This window comes from Falco peregrinus, chromosome 2 (assembly GCF_023634155.1).
Source record: "Falco peregrinus isolate bFalPer1 chromosome 2, bFalPer1.pri, whole genome shotgun sequence".
Taxonomy (NCBI): Eukaryota; Metazoa; Chordata; class Aves; order Falconiformes; family Falconidae; genus Falco; species Falco peregrinus.
In genome coordinates, this window is record NC_073722.1 from 105,662,405 (window position 1) to 105,689,484 (window position 27,080).

The 27,080-nt window shown below is 47.7% G+C and overlaps 3 protein-coding genes and 1 long non-coding RNA gene across 6 annotated transcripts; 1 reads left to right on the forward strand and 3 right to left on the reverse strand.

Moving 5' to 3' along the window:
- Positions 1-1,880: 1,880 nt before the first annotated feature.
- ALKBH4 (alkB homolog 4, lysine demethylase) lies at positions 1,881-7,568 on the reverse strand. The gene is made up of 3 exons (XM_055797804.1): positions 7,436-7,568; positions 6,354-6,551; positions 1,881-5,856 (listed from the first exon to the last, which is right to left on the reverse strand). The coding sequence occupies exons 1-3, from the start codon at positions 7,535-7,537 to the stop codon at positions 5,215-5,217; spliced, it is 942 nt and encodes a 313-aa protein (XP_055653779.1). The 5' UTR covers positions 7,538-7,568; the 3' UTR covers positions 1,881-5,214.
- Positions 7,469-24,331, forward strand: LRWD1 (leucine rich repeats and WD repeat domain containing 1). 2 transcript variants are annotated; one of them, XM_055797803.1, is made up of 16 exons: positions 7,469-7,608; positions 9,691-9,837; positions 11,949-12,183; positions 13,185-13,304; positions 14,802-14,954; positions 15,682-15,822; positions 16,391-16,732; positions 17,356-17,482; positions 17,730-17,839; positions 18,310-18,517; positions 20,107-20,179; positions 20,270-20,410; positions 21,113-21,210; positions 21,816-21,977; positions 22,969-23,093; positions 23,962-24,331. In XM_055797803.1, the coding sequence occupies exons 2-16, from the start codon at positions 9,758-9,760 to the stop codon at positions 24,100-24,102; spliced, it is 2,256 nt and encodes a 751-aa protein (XP_055653778.1). In that variant the 5' UTR covers positions 7,469-7,608; positions 9,691-9,757; the 3' UTR covers positions 24,103-24,331. The 2 variants fall into 2 exon arrangements, with proteins under 2 accessions (XP_055653778.1, XP_005240625.4); XM_005240568.4 differs by lacking the exon at positions 7,469-7,608 and adding an exon at positions 7,987-8,142.
- On the reverse strand, positions 14,973-24,033 carry LOC114012977 (uncharacterized). Of its 2 annotated transcripts, none has more exons than XR_008746138.1 (4): positions 23,941-24,033; positions 23,503-23,804; positions 21,956-22,092; positions 14,973-15,147 (listed from the first exon to the last, which is right to left on the reverse strand). It is a non-coding gene; the product is annotated as an uncharacterized LOC114012977 (long non-coding RNA). The 2 variants fall into 2 exon arrangements; XR_008746137.1 differs by lacking the exon at positions 14,973-15,147 and adding an exon at positions 21,217-21,652.
- Positions 24,236-26,867, reverse strand: LOC129783944 (DNA-directed RNA polymerase II subunit RPB11-a). The gene is made up of 4 exons (XM_055797810.1): positions 26,747-26,867; positions 26,434-26,523; positions 25,422-25,596; positions 24,236-24,760 (listed from the first exon to the last, which is right to left on the reverse strand). Exons 1-4 carry the CDS (start codon positions 26,797-26,799, stop codon positions 24,725-24,727), a joined length of 354 nt encoding a protein of 117 aa, XP_055653785.1. The 5' UTR covers positions 26,800-26,867; the 3' UTR covers positions 24,236-24,724.
- Between the last annotated feature and the right edge of the window lie 213 nt (positions 26,868-27,080).

A 27,080-nucleotide genomic window follows, 5' to 3' on the forward strand; every position in this document is an offset into this window, starting at 1 on the left:
CCCATCTCTGCTTGCAGCTTTGTTTCTTGTATTTCTCTGGGCACTGAGTTCTCCCTTCTGTGAGAAGCCCATGGGAGTACTTTTGGTCTGTGACTCTGGTGCCTAAGACCTCTCTCTACATTACCCATCACCTTCAGGCTGTAACTCCTTTCCCAACAACATCTGCTTTTCTTGCTCCTGCCTCTCTTCCTCCAACTTGTTTACACTTTTTGCTGGATCCAGACTCGTGCTGCAGAAAGGTTGCTTGTGGTACCAGCCACGGCAGTTCATCCGTAAAGGAGCAGGGGTGTTGTACTTGTCCAGACAAGTGTTTCGATGCTAAAGCACCAGAAAATCCGCCTTGCTTTTGCTGCTGCCCCCGTGGCTGTCGATTCCTGTGAGTCAAGCATGGAGATGCCTGCCTTTCCACGCCATCACTGGTGTCCCAGCCAGGCTGGCAGCACGCTGTGTCACATCCAGGTTTGCCTGCCAGCGCCTGGCCATGTCTGTCTCGTGCTGTCACCTCTGTCGGTCCTGGGGTGTCCCAGGTTTTGTGCGGCTCCATCCCTGCAATGCCTGCACAGAGATACTTCTCCCAAGGGTCCCACGCTGGGGCTGGGGCTGTGCGCCGAGGATCTCCCCTGATGTGTTAGCTGTCTGTACCAGCCTCGGGCCCTGGGGCACTGCAGGTTGGCGTGGCTGTTGCCCTGATTCTCAGCTCCCTTGGGCTGTGACTTTCTGAACCAGTTATTGCTTTGTTTGGGCAATTTCTGCAGTGGGGCTCGCTGCAGGGGACAGCCACGATTGCACTCCAGAGTCCCCCAGTCATCCTTCAGATTTTTTTGGACACTTTTTGCCTGGCAGAAGAACACTTCCAGTGCTGGAGGGACCCTGACCGCCCACCCTAAAGCGGGGAGGGAGCTGTCAAGGACAGGGGTACAGCCCTGCTTTGTCTTGTTCCAGGCACCTGCCTTGGTTGAGTGGCTCAGCTCTCTCCTTCGGTCATTAGGAGTCAAGACCAGGCATGCACGCGGGCTGGAGGGAGCTGTTGGAGCCGGAGCAGTATCAGGTTCTCCCTTTGCTGTGCCTAGTGGCAGCAATTCCTCTGGGAGCTCCCTATTTTTAACATTGCCCTGGGGCAGGCCTGGCTTTGGTAGCTGCTGCCGTAGTTTCGGTGGATATGTGACTCTCGGGGAGGCTTTATGACCAGAGGAGATGGAGTAGATGTTGGATTTGACTGTCTGGGCCTGACTCAGTTGATGGATGAAAATGATACTGTGCAAGAGCCCCAGGGTGGAGCACGCGCTGCGGGAAGCACTCAGATATGTGGAAGTGCTTATAGAGAGCTGGTGGGGTAGGTGCAGCTGCAGAGCAAACATCCTTCGGTTCCCTGGCACTGGGACTTGGGAATGGCTGTGCTGGGCTCAGGGATGGAAGTGCTGGGTGCCCAGCTGGCTGCCAGACCAGTTGTTCAACACTTCACATTCTCCTCTTGCCTTTCCATGGCTTTATGTGGGATTTTATAATGTCCTTTCTCTTCTTTCCCTGCCTTCAAACAAACAAACAAAGAGCTTTCAAGTTTCTCTGCTGCTGTAGCTTTACCTTCTACATCTTGTGGCATCCACTTTTAAGACAGATTCCTCAGTAACTCCCCCAAGCTGCACCCTCAAATTCAGATCCCAGCACAACTGGGCCAGTGCGGTTATGTTATGATTAATTTCTTGTAGGCTGTCTCCTTTTATCCTTTTCAAAGTGGTTTCAGTAATTACTGACCAGCTGAATTTGGAAAGCATTCCCGTGAATACCTGTGTGTACGACTGGGAGCTTGCCTTCTGCCCAGGGTTGTAACAACAACGAGTGCCAAGTGCTAGAAGAAAAAAAAACCAAACCAGCAAACCCTCTGTATTTTAGCTTTGCCTGTTCTTTATCTCTGCATGAACCATATTTAATGTAGAACAACATATGTATCAGTTATTGTCCAGGTGTGTGAGAGAAACCAGATAAACTTGCTAAGTTTCACGCTTCTTGCTGATTTCAGACTGATTTTTTGAAAGGCAGCTCAAGTCCTCCAGCATCCTCTATGGGTTAACTTGGGGGTTGCCTTTTTTTTTTTTTTTTTTTTTAAAATAACCTTGGTCAGATACTATCCTTCTCCTTTTAAAATACAAAAGTAGACAATCATTAGATGCACTTTATTTTAATGAGGGACTGGGTCTTTTTATGTGTTTTACAAGTGCTAACCGTGGTTAAGGAGATAAACAGCTGTGATTAGGAATTCCTGTAACATAGAACCCAAGTGGTTTGGGTTGGAAGGGACCTTAAAGACCACCTAGTGCCACCCCCTGCCATGGGCAGGGACCCCTTCCACCAGCCCAGGCTGCTCCCAGCCCCGTCCAGCCTGGCCTTGGGCACTGCCAGGGATGGGGCACCCACAGCTGCTCTGGGCAGCCTGGGCCAGTGCCTCACCACCACACAGTGAAGAATTTCCTGCTGATATCTAATCTAAATCTCCCCTCTTTCAGCTTAAAGCCACTTGTCCTGCCACTACATGTGATCATCATGAAGACCATTAAAGTTTTTTATGTTAATAATACTAGTACAGCAGCCAAAACTACTTTTAAGAGCCAATTAATTAAGATTAAAACCTCTTTTCTCAGATTTCTATGATACTCGACAGTCTAAACCAATTGTTAATGTACTGCAGCACGACAATTCTGGCTTTTTAGGAGAGAATGTACCTAAAGTTTTCCAAAGTAACACAGAACCAATGGGTGTGTAATTGCATTTTGATCTGAGATGATGTCCAGGAGGCTGTTCAACAGGTGAAAAATGTCAAAAGATAGTAATGGCAATGAATGTGTAGTGATTAGGTAAGTTTTGGACTTCAAAAACATCTAGACAAAAGCCCTCAGTTTTTGGCTCGGTGTTTAATTATTTGCATTTTTTCAAATTTAAGGTATCAGCTAGGAAGAGCTGGAATTTTCTGGCAAGAATGGCAGCTTCCTGTATAGCTCAATCGAGGCAGAAAAATCCAACCAACAAATGCAGAGCACAAAATGGTCGAATATTAATGTATCTTGTTATTGTAGCACTCTGATTCATCAGAAGCCGATCTGCTTTCACTGTGGAGAGAATGGAACAGCAGGTATGCACACAGAGAGTATTTAACAGGCTGAGAGCACAATATAAATCTAAAAGGCAGCATTGGTAATGAGGGCCAAACATTAATGGCAATACTTGATTGCTGCAGAGGCTTGGTACTGAAAGGGTGAGGATATGGGCTCAACGCTTGCTTTATCTATGAGTGTCTGCCCTGGGTTTCCTCCTGTAGCGTGGCTTTGTGCTGAGCTCCAGCAGGCTGCCAGCCATGTCCTCCTGCTTGGCCAAAGGTCCTTTGCTTCCTCTGCTCCAACAGCAGCTCCAGGTGCTGGCCTGGGGACATAGTGCTCTCTACAGCTGCTGAGCCCTGTGGATGCCAGCGGCAGGATGCTGATCACACCAGCCTGCTGGAAAAAGGTTAGGAACCACTGTTTGGAGAGCACAAGTCCCTGCTTTAGGGAGTGAGCTGGAGAAGTTGCAGCCTGCGAGAAATTTCCTGGGGTAAAATTTCACTGTAGGCAAGCATGGCACACCTGTTGCATGTTGGCTGGCTGCGTTTGGAGTGGTGGGTTTCTGTCGGGCTACGCCGTGACTGCTGAAACTGCTGCTGGAGCACATAGGTGATGCCTGCCAGCTGGTCTGAGTGGAGGTTTGGGGTTTAGGACTGCCCGTGAGAGCCCTGCTCTGAATCTCTGTTGGAACTATCGCTTAGCCAGTGTCCACAAGTGTTTAAATACTGGGCTAAACTGAAACTCATTTCAAATTCATTGCAGCTGCAAAGGACTGTAGTTTTATCTGCTAGCTTAAACTGATAAAAAAATACCCCGATTCACCCAACTGATTTTTAGTAATCGTTTTGTTGGCTGGAAAGCTTCAGTGCCTGAAGTGGAGGGCAGCGTCGGCAGCACAAGTGCATTACTATCCAGTAAAACCTGTGCACTGTGCCAAGGAAGTACTTCAAGGGCAGAACACAGCCGTGCAGGGACGCTGAGATCCCATGTACAAATATGTCCCCTTTCCTTACCAACTAAACCCAGGCAGCACTGTAAAGTGTCGGTTTACTGCTGTAGGTATGACTGTGCTGAATGGTTTTGATGACACAGCTGTGTTTATTAAAGGATCACACTTCTTCCACGGCACAACTTCATTTTCAAGAGCACAGAAGTTTTGTTCAGAGCAGACAGATGGCCTCAGATCAGCTTCTGCTGCAAACGACTACTTGAATCTTAGGTACGAAGCATGATTCAAACCTGACTGCTGGAGGTGCCAAGAAAAAAAATTATAGCCGCCAATGTTGCAGTCTGTTGCCCAGCTTATTCCCAAAATCAGACTCTTGCTACTGAGAACTGACAGCGGGATTCAGAGATGACAAACGATCAGAAAATAATACAGTCTGTGCAAGTCTTTGGTCTGAACTCTGTCCAGGCTGTCTCTGCAGAACAGTCGGCATCGGCCCTCTGCAAATGCTGCTTTTGTGTAACCTGTATCTTATGGGACCAATGGTATTTATGATTAATCCTCACTGTTAGAGCACGAATCTTCAGCAAAAGATAATTACTTTAATTAGTTCTCAGTGTGTTGTACTATCTGTGGAGAGATGCTTGCTTACCCTCCTCCCCTGGAGAGCTGATCTCTAAAGGACCTATCTGAAGCAGGTGAGAAGCCAGTTGTGTCCCTACAGCACAGTGCAACACTAAAAGCAGTTCGGCAGAATCCAGTATGGGCCAGGAAAGGCCCATAAAAAATCTCCTGCAGGGCTTGGGCTGAATCTGTGCCAAGGGCTTTTTGATACTCGGTTTAATGATTCCAAGTTTCTTTCTTGGTTTAATGTTAAGTGTTTAAGAATGAGCTATTTGCTTTTTGCATTTTGTTACAATACGGCTAATGAATACAACGGCTCATTTCTGACTTTCACCTAAAAGCTCCCATTGCCCAGGTGAGTCTTTGGAGAAACCAGCAGCCCACCCCTTCCTTGCACTCTCTTATTTCTGTTTGTCAAATCTGCATTTGATTGAGCTTATCTCTATACACACCTGGTTTCTCACACACACTTCAGAAATAAACAGAGTTCTACAAATCTTGTACCTTATTTTTCAAATTTCCTAACAAAATGCAGTTCTGGCTTCCTCTTGCTGATCACACTGGTCTTCCTTGAAATGAAAGAGCTATTTCTAGCAGTTCTTTACCCAGTTCCTCATGCCTTCCTCCAGTGCTGAACTCCGCAGACAGCTCCCTGAATGTGACACAGATTCGGCGATGCTCTATATGCTTGCGGTGAATTGCGTGTTTCCACTTGTACCGTGCGTCACCGTACAGCACCACCAGAGACCTTTGGGGTAAGTGAATGGCAACAGTCACCTCTTTACTTGGAACAAGCCTTGGGGATAAAATGCAATCGATTCCCTCTTCGTCTGAATTTTTGCATGCTGATGTCCGTGTAAAAGATCCAGAGGGACTTAATTCCCCATTTTCTTTACTAAAAGTGGGAAATAATTGGATATCGTCCTCTGAATCACAAGACATGGATAGCACGGTTTTTGAGAGCAAGTTTAAGCTAACCAGACGCTCTCCCCAAAGCCACCAGTCATCAAAATGTGGGTCGATGGCAGAACCTCTTTCTGGCATGTAGTCCAGATTACATTGCTCAACAGGTAAGAAACCACCTAGTACAGAGCAGGCTTTCATTTGTGCCACAATCTTTTCACTAAAACTTGGCAAACCGGTAAAGCTGCCAGCTTTCAGCCTCTGTTTCTTGAAGTTCACTTTGGGTCCATAGTCCTGTTGGAAAAGAAGAGGGGGAAAAAGCTAATGTTAAGGAAAAACCCCAGAGAGGGCTTTTTGGAGAGGCTGTGATCCCTACCAGGGCTCACGGTCAAGCCATGAGAGTTCGGTTCTCATCTCTTCTGGTGACCTGGTCAGCAGGTTGCAAAAGGACCCAGTGAAGCTACATTAATCACTATGCAATTAGATTTCTCACCTGTAAAGTTAATCACTATGCAATCAGATTTCTCACTTGTAAAGTAAAAATAAGCCAAAACTGCCACGTGGAGATTGTGTGAAGTTTAATGCCTGAACATGCACCATCAAATACTGTTTGTTGCAACTATCATGTATTTTTGCAAGAAGTTGACTTTAATTACAAGGAATTCTTGCAATTTATTTCAGGAAAACTTTTGAAGGAAAATAAAGCTTAATAAAGCATCTAAATATTTTGGGGTTTAAGTGAAAACAGCTTTCCTTTTCCAGAGGAATCTAAGATCAAATGTACTTCTAACCTGTTTCTTTCGTCCAGACTGTGATGGTTTCCAGTCATCTTGATCCATCAGTCCAACTATCTCAGATTCTTCATTTTCGCTAATGAACTCCTCCATCAGAAACACCCCTGGAAATGGAAATGCCCAGCCAGCAAATTCTGAGCACTCATTTCCTTTAGCTAGGCCTGTTGCTGGACAGTAAGTGAAATTATCTTCTCCCTGTGGAAACAACAATGGAGAAGAAAAAAGCACTGGGTAGAAACTTACCACAATGAGGTATTTCCATGATTTACTCCTGCAACCTTGGAGTTACAGATGGAAACTGTCTGTGCAGGATTCTTGTAGACATGAGAAATTTTTCAGCTGCTTTTGGGGAACAACTCTTCCCCGCTTTTTTTTTTTTTTTTTTTTTTCCCCCAGCTGCAGCATTACAGTGCTGCTTGCTTGAAGCCGCTTTTCTTTCCTAGTGATGTCTTTATCCTGAAAAGCCAGGGGAAGAACAGATGAGCCCTGGTACCCAGTGTGTAAGGAGATCAGTGTTGGTATTTCTCAGACCAGCTGTAGAGATATGGTTTGTCATATTAATAAATGTTGAATGAGGAGAGTTGATTAAAAATCACCCAGGCCAGAGGCCTCGGCTGTGGCAAACCGGCCTCGGCCTCCTCCTAAAGTACGAACCCCAGGTGGGGTCTGCAGGCAGGGGGGGGGGGGGGGGGGGGGGCGGGTCTGCAGCGCTGTGCTTGGCGACTACAGGGGCTCACCCCACAGATACCCCCGGGGGGGCCGCCGGAGGCCTGCGCTTTGTCCCCAGCCTGCACCCCCCTGGGGCCCAGCACCCCGGGGCCCTGCCGCCACGGGGGAGCCCGGCCGGGCCCGCCCTGAGGGGAACGCGGCCCGTGTGTCGCCCCCACCCCGGGCCCTGCCCTGAGGGGAACGCGGCCCAAGTGTGACATCCCCGCCCCGGCTCGGCCCTCGCCCCCCGGGCCCGCCCTGAAGGGGGAACATGGCCACCCCCGGGCCCGCCCCGAGGGGCACACGGCCCCCGCTCCCGCCGCCGGCCCCGCCTCGCCGCCGGTCCCGCCCCGCAGCCCCCTCCCCGGTACCTGCGGGGGCGGAGCGGCCTGCGCGGGCCCCTCGCAAAGCAGGCAGGAGCGGATCCCCTTGCAGCCGCAGCCCGGCCCTCCGCCGCCGCCTGCCGCCTCCATCCCTGCAGGCTGCGCCGAGGATACGGTGCCCCCGCTCCGCTCTCCCCTCCCGCGGCCCGGCCCGCTGCCAGGTGAGGGGAGCGGGGAGGGGCCGGGGCCGAGGCGGGGCGGGCGGGCTCGGTACAGGCCGGGCGGTGGGTGAGCGGTGGCCACCGGGGGGGGGGGGGCGCGGACTCGCTCTCCCAGCAGCCCCCGCGGCGCCGAACAGCAGTGCGGGGCCCGGCCGCGCCGCGGGGGCTGCTGGGAGTTGCAGTCCCGCCACCCAACGTGTGCGCACACAGACACCCCCACCCCCCCGCGGGGGCACCTCAGGCCGCGGGCCGCAGCCGGCCCTCACCGCGGGCTCGGGGCGGCGTGAGGCGGCGGCCGCGGCCCTCAACCGCACCTCGGCGCCAAGCTAGGGCCGCTCTCCTTGCCCGCGGGCGGCGCCGCGGCCTGCGCCCGGCAGCCGGTACCCCGCGGCCCGGGCACGGTCCCCTGCGGCTGCCGCGGCCTAAGGGGCCGCCTCGCACTGCCGGAGCCACCCCTGGCCGGGCAGGCACCGCTGCTGCTGGCATCTGCCAGTCACGCCAGGCCCTCCACGGCGTGGCTGAAGCACTGGCCTGGTAGTTATAACTAAATTCATTTTAATTTCTTCATTTCAGGCGGCCGTCAGCCCTGAACCGACACCCCACCGTAGGGGGGCCTAGGGGCGCTTCCCTGGGGCGGGCGGGGGTCGGTGGCAGCTTCTGGTGGCGGCTCCTGGTTGGGCAGGTTACAGGGCTTGCCAGGGCCTGGGCAGGTTGTGGGGCTCACCGGGCTCCGGTTCTGGGGCTCACCGGGCTGGGGGTGGGTTGCGGGGCTCTCCAGGCCCCGGGTAACTGAACGTGCCTTTTGCAGTGTTGCCCGTGTTTTGTTGCTGGGGCTGTGATACGTTGCAGCCTTTCCTACAACATCCATAGTGTCACAGGTGACGCGGCTGTGTCTGAGGCGTCAGTGTGGCCAAAAAGAGGGTGAGGGGAACACCCCCAGTCAGAGGTGTCAAATCTTTCTTACAGCTACCCGAGCTTTGGGAGGGTTATTAGGCTCAGCAGGTAAGGGCCTGATCCAGTGGGTTGGTTTTTAGTGACAGCTCTGGCACTGGAAGGATCGAGCCCTGCACAGCTGCTGTTCAAACTGGTTTTCAGGCTCAGTGCTCTTCATGTCGGTATAGAATATTCCGTACAGGAAGGATTGTTCTTACTTACAGTTGTTAACAAAGCAGTGCACCGTTGCTCATCAAACCCAATGGTCCAGGTGCTGTAGGCATGTTACGGTGCTGAAGTCAAGCCTAAGGACAGCTTTGTGCCTCGCGTGTTCCTCACGATTACTGGAGTGGCATTCAGGCAACAGTGAGGCTAATGCAAAAAGACAGTGGCGAGCCTGGCCTTGAAGCACTTTTTTATTTCCCACTTGGAATCTGTGTCAGGAAGAGTGGTAAGCCACAAACCAGTAATTTTGTGAAGTTGCTTTGGCCCTATTGGTGTTGTTATTCTGAATACCGGTGTATCCATGTGTGTATGCGCACTATCCTATCCACTGGGACGCATGAAAACAGCTGTTAACTACCAAAAATATAGAGAATACTGCTGATTTTTTTCCTTGAAGAGGAAATGATGTTATTAATTGGCAAATACTTAATTTCTGGTAATTAATTTAGTTTTTCAAAAATTTAGGGAATTTAGAAGTCATCAGCCAAGAGTCTGTCCATCTTTTCAGGCCAGTGAGCCTTCCTTGGGAGGAGCACATTCACAACAGATGTATTTATTATTGTTTGTTCAAAAGCGTGTTGGAGTTTTTGAAGGAGAGCCCTGTTGCTCAGGAGGGGTACAAACAGGTAACAGTGAGATTGTCCTAGTCCCGAGTGCCATCACCCCACGGACAGCTTTCATCGACAGGGTCTGTTGCTTTAATAGCCAAGGGAGGTGTCGCTGTTGCTTTGGAGATGGGTTGGGTCAGTGTGTTGGGAGCATGTGCCCAGCGTAATAACAATCCCTGGTATTTTCATTTCAACTGTGTAAAAAAAGGCGACTTCAAACACAGCAGCAAAATCGGCATCTAACATCATAACGTTATTTCCCCCCCTTTTGGAATCAGTTGAAAAGTCTTCCTCTTACTCCTGTTTTTTTTACCAGGAAGGTTACGAGAAGAGATCCTACAGTGGACTGATTAGTGATTCCAGCAGAGGGGTGGAGATTAAAAATGTCAAAAATTACTACAGAACTTCTTTTGGAAAGAGCGGTTCCAAGATCTACGAGGCTTCGAAAGATTGAGACGCTGAAGTAAGTGCAGACAGGCCCGTGGAAAATTCCAGCTGAATTCAGCCTGGGCAATCTTTTTTTTGTCTTTCTTCCCCAAAGCATTTTCAGTGAAAAAAGATAGTTACAGTTACAAAGCACAGAACGGGAGGTGGCATTCTTGATGCGCGATCAGTGAGCACTAGTGGAACTGCATTCACTACATAGGTTATCAGCAGTTACCACCTCTTTTCACCATTTATATTGTATATATGCAGCCACCTTCTTTCTCTAAAACTGCTTAAGGCTAGATCTTGATTTCCTAACCCTAAGATATACTCTCTACCCCCCCACAACACTTCTGTCTTTGCTAGAAATTGCTTAATATGAATAAGAGAATCCCTTCTGTCCTGGATTTTAGAGGGTTTCAAAAATGGTTTTGGCATTTTTTCCGCTCCCTCTGTCACTTTGCATCTCCTCTAAATCCAATTAGGTTAGTACCTCAAATGTTGTGGAGAGGGAGGAGAAACTCTGACACACTTAGAAACCACTAAAAACAGTTCTGTTGCTCAGATCCTTAACAGAGGTCATTGAAAATACATGTCTTTCCAAATGTTTAATACAGTGGAATTTCCAGAGCTAGTCAATCCAAGTGACTCAGCTGGGCAATTCCTGGCTGGTGCCTTTGTTGTTTTTGTTACTGATATAAAAGGTTTGGGTTACATATGTACTCTTTAAAGTTACTTATTTTAGTTTGTCTTGTGCTAAAATAATTGTTTTTAGAGAAAAATTCAAAAGTTTACCCGAAGAGTATAGGCTGCAGTGAAGCAATGAATTTCTAGAGCATAGCTTCTTCCGTGCAACTTCATACCATGATTTTGAAGGGTTATATTTCAGAAAGTCCATTTGGGGAACACTCTGTTGTGTTTCTCCCCAAAATGACACAGGAGTCACACTCAGCCTTGCAACCAGCTGAATTCTGTTCAGCCTTTCTTAGGTGCTTGGACTGGCTGGTAAGGCTTCTGAGATGGCAAGGGAAGAAGTGGTCTTGCTTCCTAGTTTTATTCACCTCATTTATTCATGCTTCATTTATATTTAGAAGGCCTTTTTTTACTGATGATTAGAGATGGAGGTTTTGTGTGTTTGTTAAAGGAACTCAGGCTTGCGTCCTCAAGAGATGTTGGCTGTCAGGACTAGAAGCTCCCTTTGGAGCTCAACTAAACAATCTGATCAAATCTAAACGACCCTTCTTATAATATGCAGGTTTAATTTTCTTACAGAGAAGGGGTATTTTTTCCCCCCTCACAAATATTTACCACTTCTTCTTTCAGGACAAAATGCCTCTGTTTTGATGGCAGCCTTGGGATTGTTAGGTGGATTTGCGTATTTGCCATTGGAAGTTTTTGCAGCGAAATTCACTGTAAAAGAAATGGAAAAATTACTTTTTTAATGAAGGTAGTTCTCTGAAAACAGCCAAATGATTTGGGGACCTACTCTGCACTTGACCTGAGCTTAAAACTTTTCTTCTCTGTGTAAGAAGTTGTCAGATCAGTAAACTGGTATAATTTACCACACATTGTTGTGTGAGTGCAAGTGCCAGTGTGAAGTGAGGAGGAGGGCAGGACTAGCCTTTTGGAATCGCCGTAGTCTTACATTACTCACACCAGTTTTGAGATGGTGCTTTCTAAAAAATGAGTGAAATAATGAATCTAGTGAATTCTGTGGACAGGGTAGATTTATGGTGGTGTGTCTTGTATTGCCACAGCTTTTTCTGTTGAATTTACATTGCAAAGAAATACCAAAATTATTAGAGGTGTAGTAATTTTTCTATGAACAAGAACTTTTCTGGTGATTTGTGACTCGCAGCCAGCTCTGTTACCCTTAGGAAGTTTATCTGGATTGCAGGTTAATTGTACTGCAAATACTTTGGTAGACTTGAGTCTCTGGTGGTGTCTGTTAGCTCAGACAGAGCATCTTTTCCACGTTTGTGTGCTTGCAATCCAGGATGCTGCGGGCAAGAAAAAGGTTTAGTCAGATTTACCCAGTGAATTGTGCCAGACTGAGGGATGCCACCAGGTGGGACCTTGTATCCTGGCAAAGTCAGCACTTGTTTTTCCAAAGAACCGCAGATTGTTCATGTTCTCTTTTGTTTTCAGCCTGTCCAAGCTGCAGTTAAAGACTGGAGACTTAGACCCACGTTTGTTTTCCCGTCTGAGGCATCTGCAGAAACTAGATCTCTCTGATAATTTACTGGACAAATTTCCCAACAGTCTAACCCTGCCTGATCTACGTGTCCTAAACTGCAACAACAACAAACTGGAAGATGTAACTGCTCTGAAACAGTTCCCTCTGCTCGAGGAGCTAACCTATGAGAACAATGTGTACTTGACAGTGAGTTACCTCCTATCCTTACACATTAAATAGAGGGGGGAAACAAAGAGGGGTTTATGCCTAGTTCTTATATACTGTTCTTAGCAAGTGTTAGGGCATCTGAGAAAGCAGTCAGTCTTTTTGCACCCCTGCACCAGTTTGCCACTGTTTTCCAATCTGCAGAAGTGGTGACTTGCCCAAAACTACTCAGATATTAAAATCTGGGTATCCTGAACTCCTGATTCTCCAGACCAGAGTTCCATCTTAGGCGCTTTATCAGGCAGGATATCTTATGCTCATGCTTGTGTAAAATGTAGTAATGACTGTGAAAAAATGTCCTTCTTATACGTTAGTTTTAGTGCCCCTTGTACTCCGGAAGAACAAACTTGGCCCTCTGATGAGGGGTTAAACTTGGTGATTAGTCTAGTTTAGGTTTTTTGACTTCCTCAAAGAGGCTCTGCTGACTATACAGTTTAAGTATCCAAAACTGTAATTCTGTTTCTGGCGTAAACTGGCATCAGCCACCATCCCTGTCCCCAGATGCTTATTTGATGTTGCATGCTGGCAGAAGTATATGTGTGGCTGTATGGTAAAACGGACTGGGGAACTGGTCTGACCTAAAACGCACCTGACCCAAAGACACCCTGCTGGTGTTCGTTTACTTTAGGCAGGGCAGGGCTTCCTCTGCTAGATGCTCAGAGTTGAAGGATGTGAACAGAATACCCTGCATTGCACTCGAACAGGAGCAGACGAGCCTGTTTACACCGCCACCACCTTGTGTAGGATGTTAGTACTGCATAAGTCTAGGCAGGTCTTTTGTCTGCAGTTGGAAATCCCAGCTAACACGAGAACTTTAATTTATGACAAAAAGGTGATATTCAAGTCGGAAGTGCTGAGAAGATTTTATGAAATGGCTTTTCCTTACTAAATATGTTCTTTTCGTCCTTAGCTGTATTTTAATAAAGGACTAAAGCTAAAAACTATGTGTACAATTTTTTAACTCTGATGTCTTCTCTTTCTAGCTCAACGATGACTATAAAGTTATGTTTCTTTTGCAAAATCTTCGGCTACTCAATGGCAAGGATATAACCAAACTGGCTAATCATGTGAGGCGTGTCAATAGTCGTAAGCTCACCAGCAAGGTAGGATGTGTGATATTTTCTTAATCTCTAAACACCTGAGAAGTAACCAAATGCAGTTTAATGACAGAGTTGCAAACACCTAGTGGTTAACAGTAATTCTGGTATGATCTGAGTGCAGCCCGCAGTACGGGCCACCTAGTAAATGTCTTACTGCTGCTTTCTCTGGCCGCTGCTTGCATTTGCTCTACCTGTTCTGTGTAGCCAACTTCTGCCTTCAGTTTGAAGCACAGATCAGGGTCAACAAGGTCTGTGTGTGATCCGCTAGTTTTTCAGGTCACTCTGATCACCCTTCAAAAATGGGAGAAGCCTGGTGTTGACATAACAGTTGCATACACCTCTCCATCTAATTTATGTTACTGTCCTGACCCCAGGAATGGGAAGCACAGAGGGAAGCTCAGGATAATCTTGCTTTTTCCAGCGTACACCAGGAATAAGGATTTGTTCTTTCTTCCTCAGCTGTGCATGTTTGGAACTGTATTTTTGCTCATTTACATACCCAGTTTAGCTCCTGACAGATTGTCCTCGCCAAGCATGTTGTGATCTTGAGCAAAGTTATTGTTCTATTAAGAAAAAGGGGCTTTTTTTTTTTGTGCAGTGCTGTTCTTACCATTTGTATTCTGGTTAGTTGATCTTGTTAATTCCTTCTGTGTAGCAGTGGTGGACAGATCAAATGCTGAAGACTGGGGTGGCTTATCGTGCTAAGTATTATCTGCGTAATACCTTGTACCTCAAAGGATCTTGGTGAGCACTGCTCAGCCTCTTATCCCGCAAGCAACTGAGCATGGTGGGCTGTTTAATGAGACCCCCAAATGCCCCCCCATGCTGTTCATTTTGCGCCGTTACCTGTGCCCCAGATACCTTCTCCTGATGGTGTTGCTTTGTTCCTGGCTGCCCAGTTCTTACTGCTGTGTCTAAATGTAAAATGTCAGTTGGGTCCAAATGCTTATGGGTGCGTTATTATTATGCACCAGAAACTCTCAGCTCAGAAACTGCTGATAGGTGAGCAGCTGCATGATTGTGCCCCATAGTTCAGAAGCCTTTTGGAGTCAAGGTGTCTTTATAAATAGGGATGACATGTGCACCAGTCCTGCTCACGAACACACTTGGAACTACAAGAAAACTCATAAACATCCCCATTATCTCGTGCCTCTTATAATAAATTAGTTACCTGTCAGGTACTCCCTGTTAGTAGACAACAGTGTAAGACTCCTTCAGAGCATTTGCTGTGGATCCAGAGGCACGAAATCAAGTGTGGCTCTGGGTTTGTGTTGACAGTATCTGCTTAGCCACACTCACTTAAGCTTGGGTTCAGAGGAATTGGGTTTCTTGTTAGCTGAGGTCATGGTTTGAACACTGATAAAATAAATGGAAGCAGTGCCATCATGTAGCTAGCAGAGCCTCAGGGTTGGGAACTTCTTGAATGCTTTCACAAGTATGTGCTTTTCCGCTCTGGTTTTCTGTAGTATTTCATTGAATAAACTCAGTCTTTCTGCCTAGGTTACTGCTCACTGGGAAAAATTCTTCCGTGACCAACTTCCTGAGAAACACACAGCTGAGCAAGTGAAGTTCATCAAGAAAAAGTTCCTGAAGTCAGTACAGACCAATGTAGTATACGGACCCAGCTCACTCAGTGAATTCACCCGCTGGCGGGTAGGTTACATTTCACTTAGCCTTTTGTTCTTCAGGCGAGGACTCCGCAGCCTGATTCTGAAGGATTGGATTAAAATGTTCTATGGCTTTGGGTTCAGGGTGTCAGGGCTCTATGGCTTTGGGTTCAGGGTATCAGGGCTTTTGCAGACAAGTGGTATCACTTTCTGGTTTTCTTCACTGTTTTACGGAAGCACTAGGAATAAATGTGCACAAAGTTGCAATGACTGTCATTAAATGTTGTTTTCTAATTCATAAGCAATAATGATACTTGTACTAATTAACAAGACTGCAGTATCCTTAGTACTTAATTATTTGCAAATAACTGTAACAGCAACCTTCAGTCTTGGTGGAAGCTGTATGAAAGGATAAAAGACAATGACAGAACTGTAGTTACTCCCATCCCAGGAAAGATACCATTTAGTTTGTAACATATATTAATTATATGTGCACACATGTGATTGAGGCTTCTGTCTCTCCTTTGTCTTGTCTCATTGCTGTGCTGTAGTTTTTGCAAATGCGTACCCTGGGTGCACGTGACAAAGTGAAGTTCTTTGGTCATGTAATGTCAGTGGAGGACTTGACCCACCAGGCTGTCAGCTGAGGATTCCTCCATCACTTGTGAAATTCACATAGAAAACTCAGCAAAACAGCTCTTGTCATTACACATCAGGGTTTGACTGTTGTTGCTTTTGTCTTTTTTGAACATATCTACATATTTACTTCTAAGGTGAAAATGATTGCAGAAGAGTTTCTGGCATACACACTGGGTCTGGAGATAAACACAGATACTGAATCAGAGGAAGATATGGATGAGAATGAGGAAGAAAGTACAGAAAAACCCAGGGAAGCTGCAGAGGACATGGGTCAGGTAGGTGATCTCTCCAGTGACATCAACAATGTCCTTTTTGTTTCTTACAAATTCAGTAGCACTTGTCAGTTTACATTTTTTACGCTTTGGTAACCATAGGGCAGTCTCAGGCTCCAGCCTGTATTCAACAGCCGAGACTTGTTCTTTTCGGCCAGATTGAAGCTTTCCCAGCCATGTGAAGGCTGAGTTACTCTCCAAGAGGAGGGAGCTTCCATTCTCATAGGAGACCCAAAAGATTTTCATGAGTATAGTCCTACTGACTCCTTTGAAATGGCTGCAGGCTGAACCTCTTGTTCCACGGACCAGATTTGGTTTTCCACATCATCTGTAAATCACAAGTAACTAGGACAAGGGAAGGGAGATGAAAATGAGGCTGGCTGTGTGATTTTTCCTTAGCTTCTGCCTCTAGGTGCTCTGCAGCTCTGGGCTGTCTGATTCTTGGAACCCACTCTGTAACCGTGGGAGGGTACTTGCACTTGAATAATTAATGTCTCTGACTTACAAATGCTCTGCACATCTCGGGGAAGCTAGAAACCTTCTGCAGAAACTGACAACATGTCTTATGTAGGTCACGGTAATGCCCAGCAAGAGGAAAAGAAGCAATTCAAAACAAGGCTCTGGAAACAAGAGGTCCAAGTCCCAGGCAAACACCAAGGAGGAGGCTGTAGTTACTACCAGGAAGTCCAGTCCTGTGCAGGATGACCCAGTGCCTGATCAACCAAGAACATCGAACCAGCCAGCCAGAGAGGCAGCCCCTGAGCAGGGAGCTGAAGGGACACGAAAGAATGAAGAGCCGTTGCCAAAGGGGCAAAGCAACAGAAGATCCAGCCAGCTGACAGGGGAACAGAAAAGCCAGGAGCAGGACAACGGAGTTATTAGCTTGATCCCGGTGAAGAACTCCAAGGGCAAGGTACGTTCATCAGCCCGCTTGAGACTGGCTTTCCGCCTCTTGGTTTAGCGGGAGGAGCTGCATTCAGATTTCATCAGAGCTCTACACAGCTTGGAGCTCATAATTGGCCAGATACATTGTGAGTTACAGATTTTGGTTTGGGTGTTGTTTTTTTTGTTTTAAATCTCTCAGAGGCGTCGGGGAAGGCCCCCCCCCGGAGACAGTGAATCCCCCGCAGGGGATGGATGGACCAGCGCTCTGAAGTGGTGCACTGAAAGCCTGTTCTTAGAAACGGGACTGGCATATCTTGCTCTCGGGTCAAACTGATGGCTGCGTGGGGAAAGGTGTTTCCCCCTCAGCTCAGACCAGTGGGGGGATCTAAAGGGTTTTTCACATTTCTCTGCAGCAGAAAATAGGGTTCACAGCTGGGGTCTGCTGGGCACATCTTTCTAAAGTTGCCTGCTGGTTTGGCAGTCTTGAGCACTGGTGGTACCTCAGTCTCTCCTGTTCTCTGTAACACAGAAGGGCTGAAAAACACTTCAGTTTCTCCGATTGCTGTGTTCAGTAGAAGGTTCTGTCAAGGCAATCACAGGCAAACCGCTGTCAGGGGAATGAATTTTCTAAATGTGGATGGTTTATTGTAGGAGGATGTCAGTGCAGAGCCATTGCATTTTCTTCAGTGTCACAGTAAAGGCAACAGCCGTGAGGATTTTAAAACGCAGCTGTGGTCCTGTGTCTTCGAGCCATTGCTAGACTGTGGAGCCAGGAAAGGTGAGCTCTTAAAGAGGTTTGCAGGATTCCCAGAACCACCCGGCTCTGGAATCCCAGTGGACTCCGTGCATTAGACCCCTGCTCCTTCAAGCTGTAGTCTCCATTGTCAGGAAGAGACTTGCTTACATACTTCTCCTTTGATTTTGGAAACAGGAGACTGGGAGAGCACCAGGCAGTGATAAGCTGCAGTCTTTGATGCGTTATCCATGAACCTGGGAACTTCTCACCTGTTCTTTTCATCTTTCAGATCCCATTGTGAGCTCCTCCAGAACCGTGGCAACATGTGGAGGGGAATCTGTCTGTCTGATTGATTGTGAGACGGGGACAGTGCTAAAAAAGTATAAGGTGGCTACAGAGGTAGGTTGCAAGTGGGAGGAGTAAGCATTGAATGGAAATACCATAATCTATACGTGTATACATACGTGTATACATAATATATATTACAAAGAGTTCTGAAAGGGTTTCAGGCATTAGTGTGGACAGGTCTTAAAAGGGTGAAGATAGATAGCAAACATTTCTTGCTTATCCTTTTAGCCTGGTTTGGGTTTAGGTTTTTATTAGTTCAAAAGATTAGTCTGCCTCTCTTCTCGCACAAGCATGCAGACGTGTGTCCAGGCTGCTAAGACTGCTTGACAGCACAGAGGAATAAACACCCTGGTTTGATAGTTTGTGTTCTTCTGAGGGTTGTTTTGGAATTCAATGCTCTGGCTTGAATAGTCGTGTCATTTCAGCTGAATAGCTCTCATGATAGTTGTCTTATCTATGAGCTAACAGCTATCCTGCTGGCTGTTCTCTTTCATGCTGTTCTTGGTTTCTTTCTGTCCTAGGAGTTTTTCAGTGTTGCATGGACAACCCTCACAATGGTAATCAGCGACAGTTGCAAAAAATCTCATAATATCTTGGCGGTTGCTGGGAGGAGAGGGATTGTCAAGCTGATTCATGTGGCGGCTGACTTCTGCTACGGAGAGATAAAGGCTCATAAAAAGCCTATTGCTACTGTCTGCTTCAGCCCAACTCGAGAAACTCACCTTTTCAGTAAGCCTCTGGTTGAGAATCTCTAGCTTTAGTACCTAATGCAGAAAAGGCTAGGGTTCCTTAACAAGGGGAATTGTCACCAGTGCAAGCAGGTGTGGGTAGGGACCGCACACACATACAAAAAGCACGGACAGATGTTGTGGAGAGAGTATTGTTAGTCTCGTGTGGCAGTAATCTACAGAAAGCACAGATGGGTTCAGCCACAGAGCCTGGCCCTTTAGCTGAGGTGCAGCAGCTCCCGTTTCTCTCAGTAGCCCTCAGGATGGCTGTCACGCACACATTAGCCACAAACAAGCCCAGCAGTGGATCCGTTCCACAGGGATGAGTAAGAAGAATACTAGCCAAGGCAGCCTGCTGGGGGCCAGGCAGTGAATGGTCAGCTGGCAGGGCTCTCATCGAGCATGGCAACAGCGGCAATGCAGCGTATAATGGCCTGTTGGTTTTCATATTTTCCAACCAGCAAAACCATGTGCTTAATTGCTTTTGCATAAATGGAAGGGTTGGTGTTTTGGGTTTTTTTGAGTTGTGCACCTCATCAGAAATTTTTATTCATGTTATTCAGGTGTAGAAGAGAGCATTGCCACAGTAGGCCCGCAGGGACGGAGGCTTAGAGGCTGGTAGGCAATGAGCCAGCATCACAGCACAAATTGCAGCTGCATTGTCAGGCCTGTAAAGTGAGCTGTTACAGAGCCATTCAGGCCACACCTGCACCCTGCAGCACATTGTTTCTCTTGCCTACAGTTACCCACATCCTGGAGTGGTTAGAGTGGTCCCTGAACCATTAAAAAGTGGAAAATTTTTTTTCAAACACAGGTATCTGTAGTGCATACTTCTCAAGAAGAAGCTCAAGAGTACAGAGATCCAGGTAGAGGGATAAGGTGGTTGATAGCCAAACAGTGGCGTGGACAGCAAGGCTCGTTCTATTGCATAGAAAAATTTTTAGTAATAAAGTGAGAGTCTTTGTATGCCTGTTTGGGGACAGGACACTAACCCATTAACTTTTGAGTCTGAGGGATGCCTCAGATTTCTGATTAGGATCCAGGTTTCTCTGAGTAATCTGTTGGGATTGTTTCCGCTAGCAGTATATTAGCTTGGTGACAAAGACAGCCATGAAGTGTCTCACGCTTCAGGTCAGTGCCTTAACTTTCCCGGTGGGAGCTGCTGTGGATGTGAACACAGTAAGCTGTGGATATGTGGAATAAAGTGGCATCTGCCTCAGAGTAGAGGTTGGAGCTCCTATTTTAGATTTCACTAGAAGCCACGACCAGAAACATGAGCTCAAAGGGGCACTGATTAACGATGTTGTGAAGCCACAGCTTAGTAATGGACACCAGGAAACAAACTTTGGTTTATCTGCTCCTCTTAGAGCACAGGATAAGAATGCAGATTACTGACCGTGCATGTTTGACATTGTCTGTGAAGTGGTGTTGAGCCAGGAGCCTCAGTGCTTGCTGCTGTCCTTTAATGAGCTCTCTGATGCCACAGGCTTAGAGTGTTAGAGCCTGTGACACAGGTAGAATTGCCAGCTAGCATGAGAAGAGGCAGATGAGCAGCTATGTCACTACCTGCTTCTCTTCTGTATCCCACAGCTGCATCCTATGACAAGCGAATTGCACTCTGGGATATTGGGATTCCAGACTGTGACTACAATTTCAAAGCAAGGTAAAGGTTCAAAAAACAGGTGTGGCCAGTCCAGGAACCTTTATCACATCACAGCACCACCTTAACTGTTTTTTTTTCTTTTCTTTTTAGCCAGCTGCTGGTGCTGGAAGCACTCTCTATTCCCTTACGGATTGCCCTTGTCCCCACCTGCCCAGATCAGTACCTGCTGGCTGGCTGTGAAGGGAGCTGCTTTGCCTGGAATATAAAACTGGATAAGGAACAAAAAAGCAGGTGAGAACCAAAAATTGGGGCATGCATTTGCTTTATGTAACAAGAAAAGGCAGCCCTGGCAAAGGCTTTATTTCTAACTGAGGATGTCTGAGCAAGAAAAGCAGCATGTCTACCACACTTAAAAGAAACTCCCCTTTCCGTAGCAGCAAGAAAAAATACTAGCATAATGTTAACAGAATGTTCAGAGCTAGCAGCCCTGAGCTTGTGTTGATGCTCCCATCTAGCTTTCAAAGCAGGAAAGCTGACATGAGTGTAATCCAACACCCTAAAGCTTAAGGGTGTATTGTTTTGAACTAGTGTAATGGAGTGTAAATTCTTGGATCGAGTTCCAGCCTTGCAGCAAGGCCTACCCTGCTTCTGGAACACGGGGTTACCCTGGAGACTGGCACTTTCTGGGAGCACAGACAAAATTACAAAAAAGAAGTAAGTGAAGTCATGCCCTGCTGACATACACTAACCCGGATGCCTCCAAAACCAGATGAAATAAAACAGCAGTTTCGTAAGCAAATGGGCTTCTGCTATATTAAGAAACCCGGGTGGCTAAAAGTGTCAGTTCAAGTGGGAATTCATCTTGAGGTTGGCAAAAGACTCAGTAGCACATGAATTTCCTCCCACGTTTTTCCTCCTGGGTTTGTACCCAAGTGCTCTTCCACTGCTGCCCATTCAGGACTTGACTCGTTTCACTCTTTCCCCCTTCTCCAGGCCTTTTGAAGCTGTATTCCAGTTTCCTGATGAGGTTGGAAACATGACAACATCTCACAGGGTTGACGGTTTGGCTTTTCTGAATGATGATGTTGTTGGTGAGTATAAACACAATGGCCCAATCCAGACCAACAGTCAGGTATCTCAGCATGTGGCAGGCTGAAGCCAGCACGATGAGCAGAGGGACTGAATGAGGTGTGACTACCTCTTCTTTAGATTTTTGGGGGCTACACAGGATGGAGATGTCTCCCAGAATCACTTATCTTTCCCCAAAATGTGGGCTAGAGGTGTAGACCCATGTGTTAGCAGGTCTGGAAATCAGATGGACCCATCCTTGAGAGCACACGTGGCCCAGCAGTGCCGAAGCAAAGGGAGGAGAGCTTCCTGCTCAAGGGCTGGTGGCAGCAGGGTTTTTTGCAGGGCAGTTGGGGGCTCCCACATCTGGGAGAACGCTTAAAGCAGTGGCTGGATCTTTCTGAATAGCTTATGCTTGCTCTACAATTCAGGAACTGAAAAATCCCTCTGCAGCCTCCAGTTATCCTGAAATTAAGGTAAAGGAGGTGGAAACAGTCACTGCTGATATCAGGCCCCACATCTTAAGAGCCACGTTCTGGGTGGGCCACCTTCACCACACACCAGCCATTGTCTTTGGGTATTTTGCTTCTCAGGCACTGACTCAACCTCTCCCCTCTTTCTTCCCTAGTTTCCAAGAGCTCTAAACCAGGATGCATATACTTATGGAGCTGGAGTCGATCTTTTGACACAAAGGGGAAAGGGAGCCAGCGAACTGTCTCTGCAGTTATTCTAGCTGAGCTCGAGTGGTCCACGACAGACCTGTCCTACCTGATGCTCAGCACCTGCCCAGGTAGGCAGCGCTCTTCCTTGGGGCAAGCAGCGAGGTGGTACCGGTCCCCCCGTAGCAGAAATGGCCACACAGGTCAAGGTTTAATCTGCAGAGCTGCATGCGCCTCCGCTTCCACCTGCCAGAAGAGCCTGTAGTTAGAGGCAGAGGCCTGGATTTTTCCTCACCAGAGGGAGTCTGGTCTCCCCTCTGCAAGCAGCAAGAGCCCTTGCCTCACTGCACTGCAGCTCCAGCACTGCGCAGCAACAGCCAGCACCAGCTGTATATGAATAATATAATAAATAATTACAGCTATACCATCTGCCAAACAAGGGGGAACAGCTGAGGCTTTACAGCATTATGTGGACCCATTTCATTATCAACACGGTCTTCCTTGGGCAGGTCTTCAGAGCACGCAGAGCTGATGGATGTGGTCCTGTAGCTTTTCTGGAGCCATTTTAATGCTTGGCACGTGTAAAGTGAGGTGTGGGAATGCCACACAAGGGGCAGCTGGCTTTTAAGACTAACAAGGAATAGAGCAGGGGTCCTCAAACTACATCCTGCGGGCTGGATATGGTCCTCCAGGGTCCTCAATCCAGCACCCAGTATTTAAAGACCCCACCCACCCACCCCCGCCAGGGGTGGGGGGGGGGTGGGGGGGGCGGGGAGGGAAACCAAGCAGCCGCAGATGACTTCCTGCCACTTAATTCATGTTTAAAATGTTTGAGGACCCCTGGAATAGACTAATATGAGCTGGTCACTTTCCCAAACCAAAAAGTCTAAAAAAAGACAGAAGAAATCCCAAAATGTTTATCACTAGTTTTTCTCTATAGCCAATTTATCTTTGAATGAAATTATTTTTTTCAGAGCAATGTATTTGTGCTGCCAAGAGAATTTTGCTGAAATAGGACATCCTCTGTTGGGATCCTACAGCAGTGTCTTGAGCTCTGGCTTTATAGCACAGTGGCCTCTTGGTTCCACACTTGTTTTCCAGCTTCTTCTTTTGGTCTCACAGCAAAAGACTATGTGTTCTGCGGTGACGAGAGAGGGAGTGTATGGATGTACAACCTCTCAAACTACACCACAGCGTGGAGCTCTGCAAAGGGAAAGCACTCAGACAAGAGGATCCCTCCCACACAGGTAGGTCTCATTTACCCTCTGAGGCTGTGGGCCTCCCTTCTGCCCCGCTGCAGCTGACCCGAGTCTGCTGAGCAGATTTTCACCAGAACGCACTTAGTGTGTTCTATACCTAACCCTCACAAGCAGTTAAATCGATCTCCAGAGCATGACCAAGGCCATCTTTCAAATCTTGCACAAACACAACTGTGACAGGACTTGGGAGCTGTACAGCAAGTCCGTTTGCTCCTGCATCCTGCAGCTCGGCAACTTCCCTAGCAGAGGGGCCCTCTCTAAAAAAATAGGTGGTTAAACTGCAGAGCCTGACAACACAAAGTGCGCAGGCACCATTTCCCTGATGGTGAGCGGCTGTTCCCTAGAACTGCACGCAGGAAAGGGCTGGCTCCTCCTGTAGGCTCACACACCCTTCTACCTGTTACTTCCTTGGCCTCCGGAGAGTTCTTTTCTGGGCAACTGCTGTTCACTTGCATGATGAAGTCTCTGAAAGGACAATCACACACACGCTCAAAGGTTCTCGCTGCAGAGCCTGCTCTTGAGCTACATTATATCTAGGTATGAAGGGGCCCAGTGTTCTGTAAACTTTTGGGAAGTGTATTGCCCAAGCCAACAGTCAGTTCCTCCAGGACCAAGGGGCAGCTGCTTTCACTTTTTCCTCTGATCAAGTCCCTCGGCACTAAACCCTGGTCCTTTAGGAGGAATACCATAAAGGTGCACCTATATGGGGAAAGAGGAAGAGCCTTTTATTCAGACTTCCCAAGGCCATAGGAAAGGAGATTCCTCAGAGCCCCACGTGCCAAACCAGGCCTTGCAGTAAGGAATGCACCTCCCACCACCGCCACTCCTTTCCTACCCAAACTCTGTGTTCTCGTAGATTCTCAAGTGGCCAGAGCTTCAAGTGAACGGGGAGCAGCTGAACGAAGTCCTAATAAACAATGTGGTATCAGATCCTACTTTTACTTACCTTGTTGTTCTAACTAGTGTGAACATAACAGCAATTTGGAAGAAGACATAGTTTCTTGTAACAGTTTCATTCCCGTGCTTTGAAATAGTGCAGTATTAGTGACTGTTACCCATGTAACCATGAAGTTTTCTAGACCAGCTATCACATGCAAAAGGGGAAAAAAAAGTTTGTTAAACTCACCACATCATTGTAAACATCTGGTTTCTTTTACTGTAAGTTTACACAATGTGTGCATTTATTTTATAGAAATGACACATAATAAAACAAAATACCAGTTCCATTGGCAGTGCCTAGACTTTTTGAAAAGGAAAAGCAGAAAGTTCATCTACTGCTATCACTCAGTACCTTCTTATTCTGGAAGAACACTCACAATAAACTCACCAGCAGCCCAGTACAAATGTTCACCTTAAGGCTCCAATTAGAAAAGTAGAAATCATTTTAATGACTTATCTGTCAAGTCAAACAAGACATACATCCTCTTGGCAAAGTGCCTGTCTGGCATAAAAAAACCACACAAAACCAAACCTCAAAGTATCACTGCTGCTGTCAGAAATTAAACATAAAGTGGGACAAGGGGGAAAATAATTTGCCATGAAGAAAGGTTTAAATGTAGCATTCAACTGAGAGATACGTCGCTGCCTCAGAAGTACAGTTTGCTCTAAATGGGGTGATTTTACTCAATTCCTTCTTGTTTGTCTTTAATGGCAACCTGTAAAACACAAACAAAAATACATACACTAGGATGAGAACTGTTCCTGGGCTGGAGGAGGTTAGGTCAACATAAGTTTGTGAAACACAGTAAGAGCCACAGTCAGTGGAAATCTACACCATCCAGAAAAATAAATTAAAATCAAAACATATTTACAAAATTGGTGCACTGTTACCTTTTACCAGCACTACACGCAGACAGTAGCCTATTCCTAGCCTCCTTGCTTCTGTGTGAATAACCTGTTGGGCAGCTTAGGTCTCCAAAATCAGGGGCTAAATAAATACAATTGCACAGCAGAGCAGAAGCAATGAGAAACAGTCCAAAACCAAACACCTGTCTGAGTTTTGGCAGATGTAAAAAAAAGAAAACCACTTGGAAGAATAGAAAATTATTTTCTACACTAATAAGGCTGTAAGAAAACCAGTGCCAGCCACCTATGGAATCAGAGAGCAGCCACAGAACCCTTGTCGGGCATGCAAATAGCCTGTAAGAGCAGCCAAGCTCCACCATCCTTTGACAAGAGCAGAGTAGTGCGGCGCTGCACGGCTTCGCTGGCTTTACTGACCTAAAATAGCAGCCCTAAGATAAACAAAGGGTGGGGGAGTGTAACTTTAAATTGCAAGAAGCTCAAATACTTTAAAAAACAAAGAAATAAACTTACCCTGAACCTCTCCTCCAGGAGGGAGAGCTCACTGATCAAATCCGTGATGGCATTGGTGAAAGCTTCCTGGGGGCTGTAATCAGGGGTGGTTTGGACGCGGATGATAATTTTGTGTTCCAGTGGGTGCGGGACCTTGTACCCTGCAAATAACACCTGGGGGTCTTTCAGTAACTGCCTGGAATGGAAAAGCAGCAGTGAACAACAACACAGCACAAACACAAATAATTTTTACAATAAAAAAATTATTAAAAAGTCACATTTCTGATCAGCTTTCCCAACGCACTTTCAAACAGGGCAATATAAATGTGTTTGTGGAGGCTGTTCCCTCCCCTTTAAAGGCAGAATTGCTTTGCACAGACCTGACAACACAGAATCATGGAAGGGTTTGGGTTGGAAGGGACCTTAAAGACCACCTAGTGCCACCCCCTGCCACAGGCAGGGACCCCTTCCACCAGCCCAGGCTGCTCCCAGCCCCGTCCAGCCTGGCCTTGGGCACTGCCAGGGATGGGGCACCCACAGCTGCTCTGGGCAGCCTGGGCCAGCGCCTTGCCACCCACACAGTGAAAAATTTGTTCCCAATACATAATTAAATCTCCCCTCTTTCAGCTTAAAGCCATCACCCCTTATCCTGCCACTACATGTGATCATCATGAAGACCATTAAAGTTTGTCTTTTATGTTAGTAATACCAGCATAGCAACCAAAATTCTTTTAAGAGCCGATTAAGATTAAAACCTCTTTTCTCAGATTTGTATCATACTCGACAGTCTAAACCAATTGTTAATGTACTGCAGCACGACAATTCTGGCTTTTTAGGAGAGAATGTACCTAAAGTTTTCCAAAGTAACACAGAACCAATGGGTGTGTAATTGCATTTTGATCTGAGATGATGTCCAGGAGGCTGTTCAACAGGTGAAAAGTGCCGGTCCCCTCAAAATTTACCCACTGACACAACACACAGAGGCAGACAGACACACACACCCCCCAACGCCCCCCCCCCGGCCTTCACTCACGACTTGATGATGTTCCCCAGCGTGTGGTCCTCCTTGTTGATGGTGAACAGGCAGGCGTTGGGCACCTTCGTGTCCTTGTTGATGGTGATCCTGGGGGGCCACAGACGGGCCAGTAACGCGGGGAGCGCCACCGGGTGCGCCCCCCCCTCCCGGTAACGGCTGGTGCCCGGGACGGGCAGGCCCCGCCGCCACCCCCGAGGGCCGCCCCCCGCCCCCGGGTGCGCCCCCCTCCTTCCCGGTAACGGCTGGCGCCCGGCCCGGCCCAGGCGGCCCCTGCGCCCCCTCCCCGAGGCCGCCCCCCCCAGCCGCTCACTTCTTCTCGCCCTCGAAGAGCAAGAAGGACTCGAAGGCCGGAGGCGCGTTCATCCCGCCGCCGCTCGCCCCGCCGTTGCCACGGCGCCCGCGACGTCACTTCCGCCCTACGGCACTTCCGCCAACGTCACTTCCGCCCTCTACCGGCGGCCGCGGCGGCCGCAGCGCCACCAGGCGGCCGGGAGGGCCCCGCCCCAGGCTCGCCCGGTGACGTCACCGTGGGTGACAGCAGAGAGGGGTCAGCGGTGACGCCACGAGGAGCACCACCGCCAGTGATGCCCCCAGCACAGCCACCAGTGATGCCACCAGCAGGACACCAGAAATGGCACCCACCG

Bases quoted from the DNA above. Each gene is read 5' to 3' on its own strand.
- ALKBH4 (XM_055797804.1), bottom strand. From the start codon at position 7,537: ATGGAGGCGGCAGGCGGCGGCGGAGGGCCGGGCTGCGGCTGCAAGGGG. The intron at 6,552-7,435 runs GTACCGGGGAGG...TTGTTTCCACAG, and splicing joins AGGCCGCTCCGCCCCCGCAG to GGAGAAGATAATTTCACTTA. The intron at 5,857-6,353 runs GTTAGAAGTACA...CTTTTCCAACAG, and splicing joins AGTCTGGACGAAAGAAACAG to GACTATGGACCCAAAGTGAA.
- LRWD1 (XM_055797803.1), top strand. From the start codon at position 9,758: ATGTCAAAAATTACTACAGAACTTCTTTTGGAAAGAGCGGTTCCAAGA. The intron at 13,305-14,801 runs GTAGGATGTGTG...CTTTCTGCCTAG, and splicing joins GTCGTAAGCTCACCAGCAAG to GTTACTGCTCACTGGGAAAA. The intron at 17,840-18,309 runs GTAGGTTGCAAG...TTTCTGTCCTAG, and splicing joins AGTATAAGGTGGCTACAGAG to GAGTTTTTCAGTGTTGCATG.
- LOC129783944 (XM_055797810.1), bottom strand. From the start codon at position 26,799: ATGAACGCGCCTCCGGCCTTCGAGTCCTTCTTGCTCTTCGAGGGCGAG. The intron at 26,524-26,746 runs GTGAGCGGCTGG...GTGGCCCCCCAG, and splicing joins CTCTTCGAGGGCGAGAAGAA to GATCACCATCAACAAGGACA. The intron at 24,761-25,421 runs GTAAGTTTATTT...TGTGTTTTACAG, and splicing joins TCCTGGAGGAGAGGTTCAGG to GTTGCCATTAAAGACAAACA.